The sequence below is a fragment of the Tachypleus tridentatus genome, chromosome 9 (assembly GCF_004210375.1).
Source record: "Tachypleus tridentatus isolate NWPU-2018 chromosome 9, ASM421037v1, whole genome shotgun sequence".
In the NCBI taxonomy this organism is placed as follows: domain Eukaryota; kingdom Metazoa; phylum Arthropoda; class Merostomata; order Xiphosura; family Limulidae; genus Tachypleus; species Tachypleus tridentatus.
The window spans coordinates 90,702,109-90,719,249 of record NC_134833.1 but is presented as its reverse complement, the minus strand read 5'-3'; the positions used below and the strand labels follow the sequence as shown (position 1 = coordinate 90,719,249).

Genomic DNA, 17,141 nt, shown 5'->3' with positions numbered 1-17,141 from the left:
AATATTCTGCAGCCTCATAATCTATACATTTTGCTTCAGGCACATGATGTTTAGTTGGAAAACAACTGCACTTTCCATAGTTGATCTCCTCTTAACAAATATTATTGCATTTCAATGCGAGATGTTGTCTCCCTCCTCCAACCAACTTTGCTGCCATAATTGTTTAATACTAGTGTCAATTATTTTAATCTCGGATGTTCTGACAACAATACCCTTTTCAACAGTTGCTACTGTAGCTAACAGCTTGGATGGGTCAATCTAACAATCACCTCTCATGTAACAATACTCCCCAATTATACCAGTGGCCAATTGCTGTAGTGCAGTTGTTAGCATTTATAAAACTAGGGTGAAAACAGTATTTGGAAATATTTTATAGAAGTTTCAGAATGTTAATGAAACATCTGGTTGTATTTAGACAAATTTTGTAATTGTTTCAAGTTAGTTTGTTTAATAAATTACACACAAAATGTACAGTTTTTTTTACTAGGCAGTACAGATAAGATATACAACTTGTGGTATTTTGTTGTGTGTTGCTTATTTAAGGAGGTGTTTGTTACAGTATTAAAAATTTCTTACAAATTATTGCATTCTTTAGTAAAACATTTTCACAAACTACTAAGATCTTATAAAACTAGAAGTTTCAAACTCTGTAAAGGGCTCATCATCATGATGTGAGAAACTAACCAAGTGAACAGACTTAAGTCTAAGCTCCCATCATTCATACAATGAATATATACAAACATTGCATTTCCAAAAACTTCTTTTATGTTAAGCTAAGTCCAGTAAAACAAAGTAAACTACACAAAAACCTACGTATTATATTTTCAAAAATTATTTTCCAATATTACAGAAAACTGTGTTTGTGTAAATTATTATAAAATAAAACAGATGCTTCAAGGTAATATATGATTCATAATTTATTTCCAAACAAAGCAGTATAATGTTTATTCTTCAGACAGTTTTTTTAAACAGATAAAGCTTCTCACTGTACATAATGTTAATAATAAATCATCAGCTTTGAAAATTGGCAAATTTTGTGAACTTTCATTTTTAGGGAATAATCTACTACACTTAGTATATGTTTGAAAAAATGTAAACAGTACCATAACCTTGCACATTTTTGAACAGTAAGATGTAAACTGTTATTTATGAACTCTAAACTTCCAAAAATGAAAGCAAGTATAACAATACAACAACTAATCAGTTAATTTTTCATCAGTTTTCTGAGAATTAATATTACCTTTCCAATAGAGCATATAGCATGACTTGGATAATACCACAGTTACAACTCATTCTTTGAGTACCTGAAAAAAAAAAAAAAAAAAATTCAGCTGTAACCTATACTTACTGATCTCACTTAATAGTTATCCTGTACAAATGTTTCTTTTTTGAAAAACTCATTTCAAATTTATTTAACCGTTATTCTTCTGGTACTTGTAAAAATTTAAAATTGCATGTAATATATACTATTCTTAAAATGAAAAAAGAATAAAAAATTTAGAAGGTTCTGATGTTTGAAACACTTTTGATAAGAGTCAATTTCAAATGTAGCAAGTTTTATATATGCAAGTATTAAATATACAAAGGTTTGATTATAAAAATATTACTTTAAATTACAATTATCAATTAAACATTATATACATTATAAATTATAAGATATGACAAAACAATAACTATTAAATTCAGGTTTTATATTTCTAACGAATTATGACGTGTGAAGAGTGTAGTCGAGAAGGTTTTTTACAAACCTTATTCCCAACATAAGATAACAGTTTTCCCAAGATAGAATGTAATTTTTTAAATAAAAAAAATATTCAAATTAAAAATTTAATACTTTTGTTTGGAAAAACTATATTTTTTATTATTTTAAAGAATTGATTTTGATTACAGTTTCTCCAAAAGCTATTATTTCAATTTTGAAGGTAATGCATTTTATTTTCATAAATTGAAAGAACTTCATAACTTCCTATTAAACACTGCCTCTGTTAACCAGTAACTATGCATCTATACAGTTATTAAAGTAAATTTTAAACCTATAATGAACATATTTTCCTCAAGCATACTGCACTTTAGTCATTTATGTAAAATATTTAACATGGTATTACAAATATTTTATAAGTTAAGCAAAGTGATGACAAGAATAGTTTCAACATATAAATTACAAGTTTTTTCTTTCTTTTTTTTTTAAACTGAAGACATTAACTTTACCTGCTTGGCCACTGTGACTCCTTATCTGTTAAAGGAACATAGACTACACCCATCAAAGATGATCTTTTAACTTCTCCAGTGGGAAGTTTATCTATTTGCTCTAATAATTGATTATTTCCTTCTCTTCCCACAGGTATAATCATTCGACCACCAGGTTTAAGCTGGGCAATCAACTAATCAAGTACACAAAACACATATTGCTGTGAACCGTTATGTAGTAAATTTCATGGGAACAGCTGTGTGGACAATAGAAGGTTAAATATTGTCTAGTTAATTGAAAACACAACCATGCACAATGAAAAACAAAGAGACTAAACATATGGCATGAACAAGAGGCAATTTAACATCAAAAGTAAGAGTCAGGGAAAGAAGTCCAGAAGTGAACTTAAAAAATTTTGTCAGTAAACAGGAAGTGTGTCAAAATAAGGGGATTAAAAATTTGCATTATTTGATACATGTATAATATCATACTTCTTTTATTGTATTTTTAATTCCTGATATCATCAATGCTTTTCCTAGTAATATGTCAAGTTTATTGTCTATCTAAATTAATGTTACTTCTATCAAGTAACATTTCTACAGTAACAAAATCTGTGCTCCTGAGAAAAAGGGTATGAAAAGAGCTCAGACATTTTGGGTAATTTTGAATAATAATTTGTAGGCTTATTAAGCTCTCCTGCACAATGATCGTGGTAAATGAAGTGTTAAAAATATAAATTAAAGTTTATTTTATACACATCAGCTTGAAGAGGACAGTTCAAGCAGAATGATACACAGGATTTTACTACTGCATGAGCATTATCCAATTTTTGTACCTTCCCTCTAACAGGACTAAACCCTCAATATCTCATCTCAGGAGAATACCAAACTAACGGATTAACCTGCTAATTACTGCTGATAAAATAATCTTTAAGAATTCAAATACCACACATGTACACATACTACTAACAATTTCTAATACTTTACTTAATCTCAAAAGTTTTCCATTTTGAAAAGGTAGAACTGGTTATTCCTACATATCTTAAGTTACAGAATCGTAACAAAATAAATCTGGTCACTAGCCAAAATTTCAAAATTTCTCATTAAGAAAGATGGTCTGAAAATAATTACAAGTGAAAACAAAACAGTTATATAAAGCTGGTGAATTGGAAAATATCATCTTACATCATCTGGTAGATGAGCTGCAGCAGCACCAACATGAATTGCATCATAAGGAGCTTCATCTGGGTATCCTTTTCTTCCATCACCAACTATAAAAAATCAAGTCACATATTATCATATCAACTGAATACTTTTAACTAATCAGGTTTAGTGCTATTATCAGCAAACCTCTGTCCAAAGATGTTATTTCTGGTAACACAAATGTACAGAAACTTGTACTGCATTCACACTTTAGTCAAGTATATAGTTCAAACTAATACATAAAACTTTATCCTGCAGAATTCTTTAAAAATTAGCCATCTTACTTCAAAGAAATAGAAACATAGCCTAAAATTATGTAATACTCACAGGCTCACATAAGCTTGTTATTCCCATTTTACCTGTTTCACCACTTACTGTACAATACAAACCCTGTAAATCTGGAAGTACTCTTACCAATCATTTTAATTCTTCCAGATTCCAATAACTGTGGATTGTCTTTCTTGATGTTTTCTATAGACATGTTCACTAATTCTTCTATATGATCAATGCCTACAGCTAAACCAGTTTCTCCCACCTAAAGTTAGAAATGTATTTGTCTCATAAATACTACTTTATTAACATTACAGGTAACTACTTAATAGACTTTTTTAAGAACATTCATTTCATTTTACCCATTGTTTATACTACAGTACAAGTAACATACTCTGTAGCAGATTTAAGGTTGTGTGGACCCAGGGGGTTAATAATTTTTGTGGGCTCTACACCCTATGTAATTTTTACATAGAGGACTCCCATTAAGACCATGGGCCCTGGGGCTGAGGGCCCTCCAGCCCTACCTAAATATACCACTGAACTTAGTAGAAAATAAAATGCTTCTCAATTTATTGGAAGCTCTTAAGTACTCAAATGTTTTTCACTTCCCTTCATAAACATATTTTGTGTATAAAATAAAGTTTAATCATCACACTGATTTTAAAGCAGCACTCAGGGCTACTAAATTAAAAATCAAATTCTAAATTTTAGTTGTTTAGTAGAATCTGCTAAACATGGTTTCTATTTCCTTGTACACTTTACCTTCAATTTCTGCAGAACATACCATTATAGCCATGCAAGCAGTAAGGTAACCACTTCCTGAGCCTACATCTAAGGCTTTGGCCCCTTCATATAGCTGGTCCTTTAATAACTCCAGGGCATGTGCATGCTGTGTCCAAAAAGAAACAACAAAAACTAGCTAGTGGGTAGATCTAATACAGTGTACAGTTTGTCAAATGCCTAGTCTAAAATATATTTTAGCATGAAATCCAAGCTACATAATTCAAGATAATTCCATAAAAACTGATAAAATCATTGCACGTTAAAATCACTATGCACTGAGACAAATAAGTAAGGAATATAAATCATTGTTTTACAGAAAACTCAATAGCATTTTATTATTCTTTTAATAAAGATATCAATCCTCCATTAATAAAAATAAGAATGCTTAAAATAATTCCAGTAATTTATGCTGAAACAAGAGCAAACAAAAAGATTTCATACCTTTGCCCCACCACTCCTTTTCAAGACTGCATGCATTTATATTGGATACTGTTAAATCTCACCTTCAAAAACTCAGAAAATCCTTCTCAGATCCATAATGATCAATGATCTGGATCATTTTCTTTTAGTGTGGTAAGAAATCTCAATCTTAATGTAATGAATATCCAATCACACTTTACAGAATTATTCCTCCAAAATTCCCCATTATTTTATAATGGGCCAAAGTAATCCAGAATCCATATCTGGATTGAATTTTTGAAGGAATGTCCCATCTTGAGTAAAATTTTCATATACGTCAATCTATCAATTTTTGAGATATGTGCACAGAAACACATAAACATGGACCTGATTGCAATACTCACATAGGGTGAGGGTAAATATGATTTCTGTACAAAGAAAATTTTTGTTGAGCATAGAAGTAATTATGATATACATACTGTGTGAAACAATTCACTGACCTAAACACTTTAAGTATTTAACAAATGTGCAGATGTTGAAGTTACAAGAATTCAGCTTATTTACATATCAGACACTTACCACTAATAGTTTTCATGGGTCAGAAAAGAGACTCACCATATGAGGGGCACTGATAGTTACAGCATATCCTATTCCTTGAGGAGAATCCATATATGAATTACTTTTACAGTAGTGAGCTCTGTCCACAGATAACATTGTTTGCTCAACTATTTCACTGTTAATTATTCCATTTTCTGTGAAAATAGTAATCTATTTATTTTTATTATACAAAATTACATCTACAACTTACACAAATTCTTTTTATGCCTTCCAGGAGATTCTATAATTAATATCTATGAATTAGGCAAAATTTAAGTCAGGAAAAAAATACAACAACATACAAAACAAGAACTGTATTTTCAAAAGCCTATATAGAGATATGACAGGAAAATGCAATTCTTCATTAGTACCAAAAAACTGATATTTTTTTATGGCTTAACAATACAGGAACTTTTTAGTTTAAATAAACTTTTACATATAAAGTATAACCAAAACAAAATTACATGAACTAAGTCATTGTTAATAATAAATATTCAAGTTATTTTGTATCATTTTTTTATTTTCTGAAGTAAAAATATTTCTGTAAATGATTACTATGCCTGGAAAAAATTCAACTAACATACATATTTATAATTAAACCTACTTTTCAAGTTCTGAACCATCTCCACATTATTTCTTCCATGTGATCGCCAGGCCATGTTGATTATTCCACTAATGGTCAAGAATACAGTGGATATGGTCAAAGTCCTCCTCAATGGAGGCATCTACATCTTACAATGTACCAAAATGATAAACTTACTCCAAGTATTAAAAACCAAACATAATATCCAGCAGCATACATATAAACCATAACTGCAATCAACTCAATTGTGATATATCATATACAAATGCAGTGACATGGTAGTTTGATGGTTTTAAAAAACTTCCCTAATAGTAGTTAAGGGATTAAGATCTTAGCTGGTAAAAATACCTTGCTTTCTTGTCAGTTTAATAAATTTCATAAAGATGTTAACACTAGTACTTAACTGTTCTGTACTTTATTTTAATTAGTTTTAATACCTATACTAGCTATCTTGAGAATACAAATGTTAGCCTTGTGTTATAAATATTAAAATTCAACCATACAAGAGAGTATTCTTTTTATTATATACATAAGTAATACTTAAAAAGTAATTAAAAATGTATAAACTACATTTTAAGGGCTAATGTACCTGATAAAGAGGTGTAGCAACATTGGTTTTTGTTTTTAACTGACAGTAATAATGGACCAGAATAAAAAGTACCCCTTTGTTATTGTTTCTACATGTGATGGCTGTGAAAAATCATGTACTCCAACACGTCATCACATTCAGAACAACTTACCTAAGGTAAATCACACACTCTACGACATAACTACATCCACTTATCAATCACTGACACTTGAACAACTGAATTTATTATCATTTATCCTGACTCATCCCTGTACAAAAATATCAAAGTAGCCTTTCATAACAAACAAACAGATCATTTCTTAAGTTTTCAATACATACCTTTGAAAAATTAAATCCGAGAAATTATATTTCTTAACCATTTTTCATAGGTTATAAGTTAAATCTGTAACAAACAAACTAATCTTTATCATTTTAATAGTAAACATGTAGATTACTGAGTGATTAATCTAACTACCAGTGAAAGGGCAATTTTTTACACAAACTTTCACAAGGAAAAGCTTATAAGTGTAAAAAGACTTTGTGAGCAGGATTTGAACCCAGGAATTATTGGTAACAAAGCCAATGTTCTTCCATCGACTTATCCAAGAATAATAGCTACTACTATTAAGTTGCAAGTTAGACCAATTCTAAACAAGTTTTAAAAGTTTTAGTTAACCAGGAATATATGTAGTTAGTTCTATCATTAGCACAAAAATTTAAAATATTAAATGTACCTTTCTAAACTTTTATCCTGTTAAAATAAAGTTTTAAAACAAAGCCAGCAATATATTTATCATACTTTGCTTCATGGAAATAATACTACAATGAAACAAATTTAAAAACAAATTTTTCTAGATGCTAATTGACCATCAAAATCAATCATTTTTAAAATATTACATTAACTCTTATGAAAAGAAATAAACAAGTGAACATATAACATTTTTAATACAAGAAAACAGTGGTGAGAATGTCCAAAGATGAAGATTTAAAATACAATAAGTTATTTTGGCAGCTCCTGATACCCTCATGTTATACTGGAAATTTGGAATAAAGATTTTTATGATACTACTATTTTGTTTATATGTAAAAATAGTCATTACACATTGATCAAGTGTTAAGAGCAAAATCCCCACCCTCCACCTCAATAATTTAAAGTCTAAGGAGGTCACAGATCAGAAATGTAAGCCTCTCATTTATAGTAGGTTAATATACAGTAAGTAAATGAAAATTGAAGACTTGCTCACTTTATTCACTCTTATTTTAAAGACATGATGGCAATGACCCCGAAAACCACAGGCTTGTTTGTCTCACTACAACAATGGGAAAACAAGCATCTAGACAGTATAATAAAAGAAGCTTTGCAAAGTAATTTACTGAAACAGAATAGCCAGCCAACAAGAATTTGGCAAAAGGAAACCTTACCATAGTATTTTGCTTTTTTAAAAAAAAAAAAGAATATTACTTTATTATCTGGAAAATAGAAAGCTGGTAGAGTTCACTTACATTTTCAAAAGGCATCTGATAAGGTGCCACACAATAAGATAGCAAAGAGTATCACACTATTTAACTGATCAGAATGATGGTTGGGTGCAAGGAAGCAAAATATTATTAATGGAGTCCAGTGAAATGAAGCCATTGTTACCAATGGTGTACCTCAGAAGTCAGTAATGGGACTGCTACTTTCTTCCTTTTTACCGTAATGACATTGATAAGAACACAATTAGCATATTAAATGTTTACTGATAACTAATTTTTTAGCATTTCCAGCTGTATTATAAATAGTGAGGTTCTACACAACTTGGATAAATTGGTAAGTTATATAAATGGTTGTAATGTCCTTTATTTAGAGTAAGTGCAAGGTTATAATACTTGTGTTCAAATGCTCAGTATACATGGGAATAGCTCATAATATGAAGGAATGAATCTTAGCAGAGTTTATGAGCAGTCACATTATCACTCAACATATTGCTGTACTGCTAGTGATATTCCAAAGCTGTATTTATAAACATACTGATTTTAAGTCAAAAGAAATAATTATCTCTCTACTAGTTTGACTTCATTTAGAATATAGTGCATAATTTTGGCTTTCCTAATATAATAGGTAATGACTTATTGGAAAGAATTTAGAAGAGGGCTACTGGATCATTCCAGGGATGGAGGGTTCATCTTATGAGTGTTAAATATCTCTTATCATAAGAAGAGAAGGGTAACAAGTGATCTTATTTCTTTCTGCAAAGTTTAGATACAGATCATAGAATAAAAGTCCCTGGTTTCTTGTTGTTCAATGTGAAGACAATTATGATGAGAGGTTCCATTTAAGCTACTTGTATAATAATTTCTAACAATTTCTGTCTTATGGAATTTGTTTCCACAGGCAACAGTGGAAGGATGGATGCTGACTCCTTACAAGAATTTAAGGGGTGAAATCAATCATTTCCTGAAAAGTAATTGGCAAGTCTAGTTTTCTTATGGGTAGAGTTTCACAATAGCTTTGAAGAATCAAATGTTCTTTTTCTCTCTAGATATTATCTTAAATGGATAATAAGCATTTGCAGAATTATTCATCTCAATCACAAGTGCTTGCACTTGTGTATGTTTAAAAGCACAAAAATACAGAATGTCACTACTGATTGATATCATCAAAACAAGCATACAGTTATATAATTAAAATATCGAGTTTCATATTATACTATATATTTATAGTACACTAAGTATCATCTTATTATTGTTGAATATTCATCAGCTAAGTTTAAGTTTCTTTTAAAAATGAAGTGTAAACTTCCAACTTTTCTTAGTGGAAAATAACAGTAGAAATTATCCTAGGTGAATTGGGATTTTAGTACTCATAGTTATTGGTGTATCAACATTATTGACTCCTTTAGTCTTAACAGTAGGACCGTTAGGAACCTACATCATGGTCTGACAAAATGTTTTAAATTTACCATTTGACAGTTTGGTTAACTATTCTTTCAAATGGCACACCTGGTATTGGTAAATTTCATCTATAATAACAAGTTGAATTATGTTTGAGGAATTTAAATGGAAAATGCAATGAGAAATTTTAAATACTGCAGCTGACAAAGATACACTACTGCATGTGATATAATGTACAGACAATAAAAGATCATTTGGTTCTTGGAAACTTTCCTTACAGTTACACATCTACTTTTGAGTAATGTATATATTTAAAACCACTATTTATTTTTCAGGCAAATCTTTAATTCCTCTATAAAACTGCCATAAACTTCTGGCCTCTAATGCTGCTGATGGTAATTCGTTACACATGTAAATTACCACATTGGAAAATAAAACCCTCTTAAGTGCAACCTGTCTTTTCCAAATCTTAAACTTGTGGTACCCATTCATCTGTAGAATATAGCTAGAACAAAATCATATGTTTTATCCTAATGATCTTCAAGATAATCAGATAAACTCTTACCCTAGTTTTCTCAAAGTTTGATATTTGACTTATATTGGGAATGAGAACAATACACATAATGTAAAAACAGTGAAATATAAAATTTTCAAACAAAAGATGTAATAAATATTCAAATACTTCATAATGTTATTTATACACATAATCTGACACTATCACGAAAGTATGCTACTACCAACACTAACCATAACACACAATGGAATCATCAAACCAAAAAATTCATTTCAAACAGGCTTTGAGGTATGTAAAATGCCTGATATAAAATATCACACATCAGGTACCTACACTAACATAATGGGCAAATAAAAACAATAAGCAACCATACGTGTTCATTACAAAACTCCAAAAAGAGATATCACTATATATTCAAAACCACCATTTATTTTTCAGAAAAATCACTAATTCCTCTCTTAAACTCCCATAAACACCAACCATTGTAGTTTTCTTACAGGTGGAGGTGCACAAAAATAGCCTTGAAGAACCAAATGGTCCACGTGTTATCTTACACAGATAATAAGAATTTGCAGGACTATTCATCCGAATCACAACTGCTTACTCTTGTGTGTATAAAAATACAAAAATTAAAAAACTAATGGAGAATAATAAATATAAGCTGAATTTTTTAAAAAGAAATCTTCATAAAACACAAAGTGTTTTCAATCAAAAAGATGTATAAATATTATGTTACAACGGGATGTAAAACAATGGCATTCTTTCCTTTCGATTTTACAATGTCATAAAAGTAGAAAATGTATTTAAATATGAAGTCCTGCTGTTTAGAGCCAAACTACAAAAATAAATGAATATTAACACTTATAAAATATTAACACTAGTGTACCATTTAAACTAGTGTTGCGACAGGCCTAGTTATCGATATTATCACTAACGGATAGTAATATTAGCGTTAATGCCTAGAAGTTAGTACTTAATTACGTTACGTTAGTGCAGCACTGTAATACTAGTGGTACTTTATCCTACTAATACTTCTAGTCTAAGTAGTCAGTGCTGATGTTACTTTTAATTTTATTAAGTACCCTATTAGTAATAGAATACAATAGTATCATCATCAGATAAAGAAATTACTGGCTTAAACAAAATTTACTTGTACTTAAAAATTTATAAAAAATAAAATTAACACTAGATATTCACATAACTCCCCTAAATTGCAAAGAGTTTTAGAGGTATTTAAAACTATTTCTACTCTCTTTTTATCTATGTCAAGAAGATAACTCACAACTTCATAAGTTTTACCTATAGATGGCGTGTCGTTGTCAATGCTTCCCATTTTTATATAACATATTGTAGTGTAAATGGTTTCAAGTATTTTTATCAATACAAACGGAAATTGTACCCAAAAATACATAATTCTCTTTATCATAATGATTATATATTAAGTGTTATTATATTCAAGACCTTTAAGCACCATTCAACCAAATAATATTATTTAAAAAATAACTTAGAAACTTTTTTCCATATCGTACTCTAAAGACAGCTGTTATGGGTAGTAAAACTTTAATTAAAATAAAGTACAGAACAACTTCAACAACAGGTAATATAAAACCTGAAGATGACCTGAGAAGATCAAAATGTTGTTCTGTACTTTAATGTAATCAATGTTTTAATACCCATACCAACTGTCTTTAGAATACATTTTTCCTCCAAGTGGGTTTCTCGTCGTTATGATTTTTTTTCGATATTGCTATCCTCAAATGTTGCATATTTTACTCTTCTACTTCTGTCATGCACTATTTGTTATGTGTGCCGATTTCTTTTAGCCTTCTAGTATAGCAAGTTTATATGGCAAAAGTGTATCAAAATGCTTTCTACTTCACTGATGTGTTATTTATGTACTACTTGTTTGTTTGTTTTTTTAATTTCGCCCACAGCTACTCGAGGGCTATCTGCGTTAGCCGTCCCTAATTTAGCAGTTTAAGACTAGAAGGAAAGCAGCTGATCATCACCAACCACCACCAACTCTTGGGCAACTCCTTTTACCAACGAATAGTGGGATTAACTGTCACATTAAAACGTCCCCACGGCTGAAAGGGGAAGAATGTTTGGTGCAACCTGGAGTCGAACGCCTTAACCGCCTGGTCATGCTGGGCCTATGTACTACTTAGTAGAGGGGTTAAATTATTAATTTGACTTGACAAAATTAAATCAGAAGATGAATTTAAACACTGCATTCCCAAGTACTAGACAGTTTGTATATTTTGAACATTTAGATTTACGTGAGGAACTCAGTTTCGATGCTCTCGTTCATATTGTTCTAACTTTTTTTTTTTTTTTGCTGGAGAGTTCATTTAAATTATCCGATGTAAACAGTTCAACGTCTGTAGCACGTAACAATAATAAATTATTTTTATTTTCAACTTTTCGTTTCTTTACTGTTTCACTGTAAGCTTACTTAGCCAGTTGATTGGCCCATCCATCTTTATAATCTATTCCTTATTCTAAATATTTCCAAAAGCCTCTCGTTCATTAGTATTTCCAAATATTCTAGGACTAACTTAATCTTTAGGTGATTCACCTTTTAGTTAACATCGAACTACAAATATATATTTATAAACGTTTGTTGCTTATAATAATGTGTTTAAATTTAATGAATAACAAATATCTTATTAAGCTAGCTCTGTACGCTAAATATCAAACTATCAGAGAATAATTTAAAGCATACTTTAGAGATACATAAAGTCTTTTATGGATTTGGTTGCTTTGATGTATTTTGGTGGAGGATGTATTGAAGAAAAAGAATTAATGGTTCAGACGCTTTGATAGCATTTGAAAAAAAAATGCAACAAAACTGAGTTACAACTAGTATTAAAGCTAATAATTACAAATGCGATTTAATCGGTATAATTTATTTTAAAAACCTGTTATGATTATTAATAATTTAAAAACTTAAATCAAAGGTATACAAGGATTACTTGTGATAGCTGTTCCTAATTTTGAAGTGACGCGCTAGGGGAAAGACAAACAATTTGTAAGCTACTCCAATAGTATGGTTTGACCTGCACTTTTATAATGTAATCACAGCCCTCAATGGAGACGTGAAATAAAGAACATCGGATATACATACAGGCACGCTAACCACTAAACTATTCTCGCCCTTAACCATCTTGTAATTTTTGTTTTGATACTAGTTAGAGGAGCTAAGTTTTGAGAAACATCATAATTTTGTTTAGCACCCTGAATCAAATTACATACTATTCACCTGGCAACAAAAACGTCTTTTTGTTGGTTTTTTACACCCAAGAAGCGCCTGTTATTGAAGCTTTATTTATGTTATAATATTAATTACTCAATTATATATATATAGTTCGTTGTTCGTTTCAAGCTTTAAAATAACAAGTATAAGATAAATGAAATTCGTGGTTTAAAGTTTATGTTCGTTTGTAATTAAGCATAAAGCTTGCACCATGAGCTATCTGTGCTCTAGCCAGCTGCCCACACCGGGTATCGAACCCCGATTTCTAGCCTACAGACATACCTCTGTGCCACTGGAGGGCTAAAGTTTCTATCAAAAGTAATTCTCGAATAGCTAACTCATACAAAATATACCAAAAATAATATTAGTATCATCCGTTTTCTTGACTTACAGAAAATGTGAAGTATAAATAGAATGCGGGAAAGTATCTAAAACGAACGATGTTAAAATAAAATATATTTTAAAAATATATATTTTTATAACATCGCTCACAAGCAAAGCATATTTATGTATCCTATCATACAAAATAAAAAAATACTTATTTTTTTAAATAGTCTAATACTTGATTTTTCAACAATATTCTTTTTTTAAAAAGATGGCAGAAATGTTAGCTATCCTGAAATAATTTAGATGGATTTGCCTAACTACTGATGGTGATAGTAATAGCCTACTTTATATCTTACATTTTTTAAAGCTGGCATTTTGTAAGCTTAATGTTACAGATTAGATATTCTAAGAACAGGAAGATGAAATACTTCAGTGATGAACAATCAATACGGTTTGTTATTAGATACTTTTAAATTAACATTTCTGAAATATTTGCAGCTGTTTAACTTTTAATTATTACATGATTTATTTAGTGAACGTTAAGCCTTGGCATAAAACTAAAAAAGTAAGTTTTATCGTAATATAGGTATACATTTTACTTAACTAAATTAATATCATGGTTCTGCTGTAAATACTGGAAGTGCGAAATATGAAGTAGAAAAAGTTTAAATTTGTTTAATTTTTTCATTTTGTATGTTTGCGTGTGTGCGTTAAAACAAAATTGGTGGGTTAAGACAACCGGCTCACCGAGACTAAATCTATCCTAAGTTAGAGCCAAACTCGAAATATTAATATGGTAATATAGGTAGCGCCATTTAACTTAAGGTAGTGTCAAACGCTGTTCTCAGAGGTATATTTATTTATTTTTTGTATCCGAGTGGTTAATCCTATTTTCTCAGAAGTTTTTGAACCAATGTTACGTTTTGTAATAATGTCGATGTTATCGAAAATATTTTATCATTTATTCAAATACTTTTGGCTAAATATTTTAAAATATGCTAAATAATATTATTGTGGTTTGTAAATATGCTCACTAATTTATTTTTACGTTTATTTCACACTGAATAATAGGCGTACACCATAATTCTAAGGGCCTGGCATGGCCTAGCGCGTTAAGGCGTGTGCTGCATAATCTGAGAGTTGCGGGTTCGCGCCCGAGTCGCGCCAAACATGCTCGCCCTCCCATCCGTGGGGGCGTTATAAAGTGACGGTCAATCCCACTTTTCGTTGGTAAAAGAGTAGCCCAAGGGTTGGCGGTGGGTGGTGATGACTAGCTGCCTTTCCTCTAGTCTTACACTGCTAAATTAGGGACGGCCAGCACAGATAGCCCTCGAGTAGCTTTGTGCTAAATTCAAAAACAAACAAACAAACCATAATTCTAAAGTACCCACGGAGCCGTTCGACACTGCCAAAGTTATGCTTGAGTGAAATCCGAAATCGTACACTCCATACCTATACAAGATCGTGATATTCCATTTACGTACACAACGTATTTCTAACTTAAGCACACATGCGCTAGAACTACATTCGCGATCAAAGAGTTAGCAACACTTATAGGTCTAAAATCTGGGATTTAAGTCACCTTGACGGTGGATTGTTTTCTTCACATTTATTTAAAATTCGTTCATTGTGGATTTAAAATGAGTGTGATGTATAGTATAGCATTTCAAATATAATTTTTGTTGCTCCAGAATTCATTCCAGAAATCGTCAGTTGATCTGAACGGTAAGATACAGAATGGTTTCTTATAATTATTTTAATGTTAATCAAGTCCAATCCTTCGAAACAGTATTTTCCAACCTGTAGGGCGCATGTACTGGTGGTTGAGGGCAAACGGACTTTTGAGGGGGAAACCTAAAAATTAGGGACGGCTAGCACAGATAGCCCTCGAGTTGCTTTGTGCGAAATTCCAAAACAAACATTATTTGTTTTTTTATTAATTTCGCGTAAAGCAACACGGGGGACATTTGCGTTAGCCGTCTCTAACTGAGAAGTGTAAGACTAGAGGGAAAGCAGCTAGCTACTCATTACCATCCACCCACCACCAACTCTTGGGGTACTCTTTTACCAACGGATAGTGGGATTGATCGTAACATTATGACGCCCCGACGGCTGAAAGCGCAAGCATGTTTGGGTTTAGTAGGATGGAGATTCGATTACAAATCTAGAGCTCTATCCAATTGGCCATGCCGGACGACGATAACCTGACAAAAACTATTACTTTACTCTCAAAGTTTTTGTTTTGTTTCCTTGCTCTCGCACTTACACACTCCTTACAAACATTTCTTATTTTAAATAGTTGTTAAAAACAAGTAAAGAGGATGTTGGTTTTCCTGTTATCACTTGAGAAAATTATTTTAATGTGAGAGGAAGGGCGCAAAGGAATATTTACTGAACTAGGGGCGCTGCTATTTAAAATTTGAAAAACATTGTCTCAGCTTACAAATAAACAAGCTATCTTTTATTCAGATGCTCTGTTACTCATTGGCTTTCATTCAAATTTTTTACCTTCATTATGGACGGATGATCTCATTCTAATATGACATCTTCAAATACATTTGACTTGATATGGGATTTGTTTTAGATCAGCGTGCTATTTCACTCGCTTTAACAATTTTATTTTAACAGAATCAATAGAGCCTTATTTACAGCAAGGACAATTTATAAACTATAAATCATGACCGTATAGAAGTAATCAGTCCTTGAGTCTAAATCTAAAAATAAAAAATACACATCTTAACCGAATCTGTAGTAATCTTTTGTAATGAGTTTTTAAACTGCTTTTTAATAATTAAATAATATTTACTATGTATAGTAGACTGATAACAATGGGATATGTGTATATATAAACTTCGAATATACAAGTTGTAGACCCTGACGAAAAAACCGATAAGTCTGGCATAAGTTTGTTTGTACAGAATTAAGCAAAAAGCTACGCAAGGGGCTATCTGTGCCCTGCCCACCACGGGTATCGAAATCTGGTTTTTAACTGTGCCACTGGAGGGCCTCGCATAAGTTAATGAAAGAAACATTTTCAAAGCCTATAGAAAAACCATAGTATCAGACTGAATTCAAAGCTTTTTAAACATCAAAATGAATCATACTGGATGGTTAGTTTGTATTGAAGCGATTAGTGATTGTGTCGGAAAACCTGAGTAACTGGTCTATCAGGGAAAGTGAAGATCAAAAGCCTACATGGTTGAATGGTAAAAGCCAATGTTTAGAAATAAAACGAGGCAATCGTGTAAAATGAATGCGTCCGAAGGTGTTACTGAAATCATCGGTGAGACTTATTAGACGGTAAGAATTAACAACAGTGCGATATTTATGTTTCAAGAAGAGTTATATAATACATAATTTACGAGATATTAGATATTAACTAGTGCAGGGGACCACATTGTAAAGTATAGTCAGTAAAAGAATGAAACTTTGTGGAATCACCTGAAGATGGGGATATGGTATTCCACGAAGTTACTTTCTGTGCTTTACAATGTGGTCCCCTGCACTAGTTATTATTTACTATCTCGTAAATTATGTATTATCTATGTAGGTAGAAATATAATAGATCTAAGCAGAC

The 17,141-nt window shown here is 31.1% G+C and overlaps 1 protein-coding gene across 14 annotated transcripts; it reads right to left on the bottom strand.

The window, feature by feature from the left end:
• Positions 1-899: 899 nt before the first annotated feature.
• LOC143225725 (protein-L-isoaspartate(D-aspartate) O-methyltransferase-like) lies at positions 900-11,340 on the bottom strand. Of its 14 annotated transcripts, none has more exons than XM_076455629.1 (9): positions 11,190-11,233; positions 6,933-6,998; positions 6,047-6,173; positions 5,461-5,597; positions 4,448-4,552; positions 3,805-3,925; positions 3,373-3,458; positions 2,209-2,381; positions 900-1,304 (listed from the first exon to the last, which is right to left on the bottom strand). In XM_076455629.1, exons 3-9 carry the CDS (start codon positions 6,165-6,167, stop codon positions 1,283-1,285), a joined length of 765 nt encoding a protein of 254 aa, XP_076311744.1. In that variant the 5' UTR covers positions 6,168-6,173; positions 6,933-6,998; positions 11,190-11,233; the 3' UTR covers positions 900-1,282. The 14 variants fall into 14 exon arrangements, with proteins under 14 accessions (XP_076311744.1, XP_076311740.1, XP_076311741.1 ...); XM_076455625.1 differs by lacking the exon at positions 6,933-6,998 and adding an exon at positions 10,462-10,586 and having other exon boundaries at positions 6,047-6,167; positions 11,179-11,217; XM_076455626.1 differs by lacking the exons at positions 6,933-6,998; positions 11,190-11,233 and adding an exon at positions 11,264-11,340 and having other exon boundaries at positions 6,047-6,167.
• Between the last annotated feature and the right edge of the window lie 5,801 nt (positions 11,341-17,141).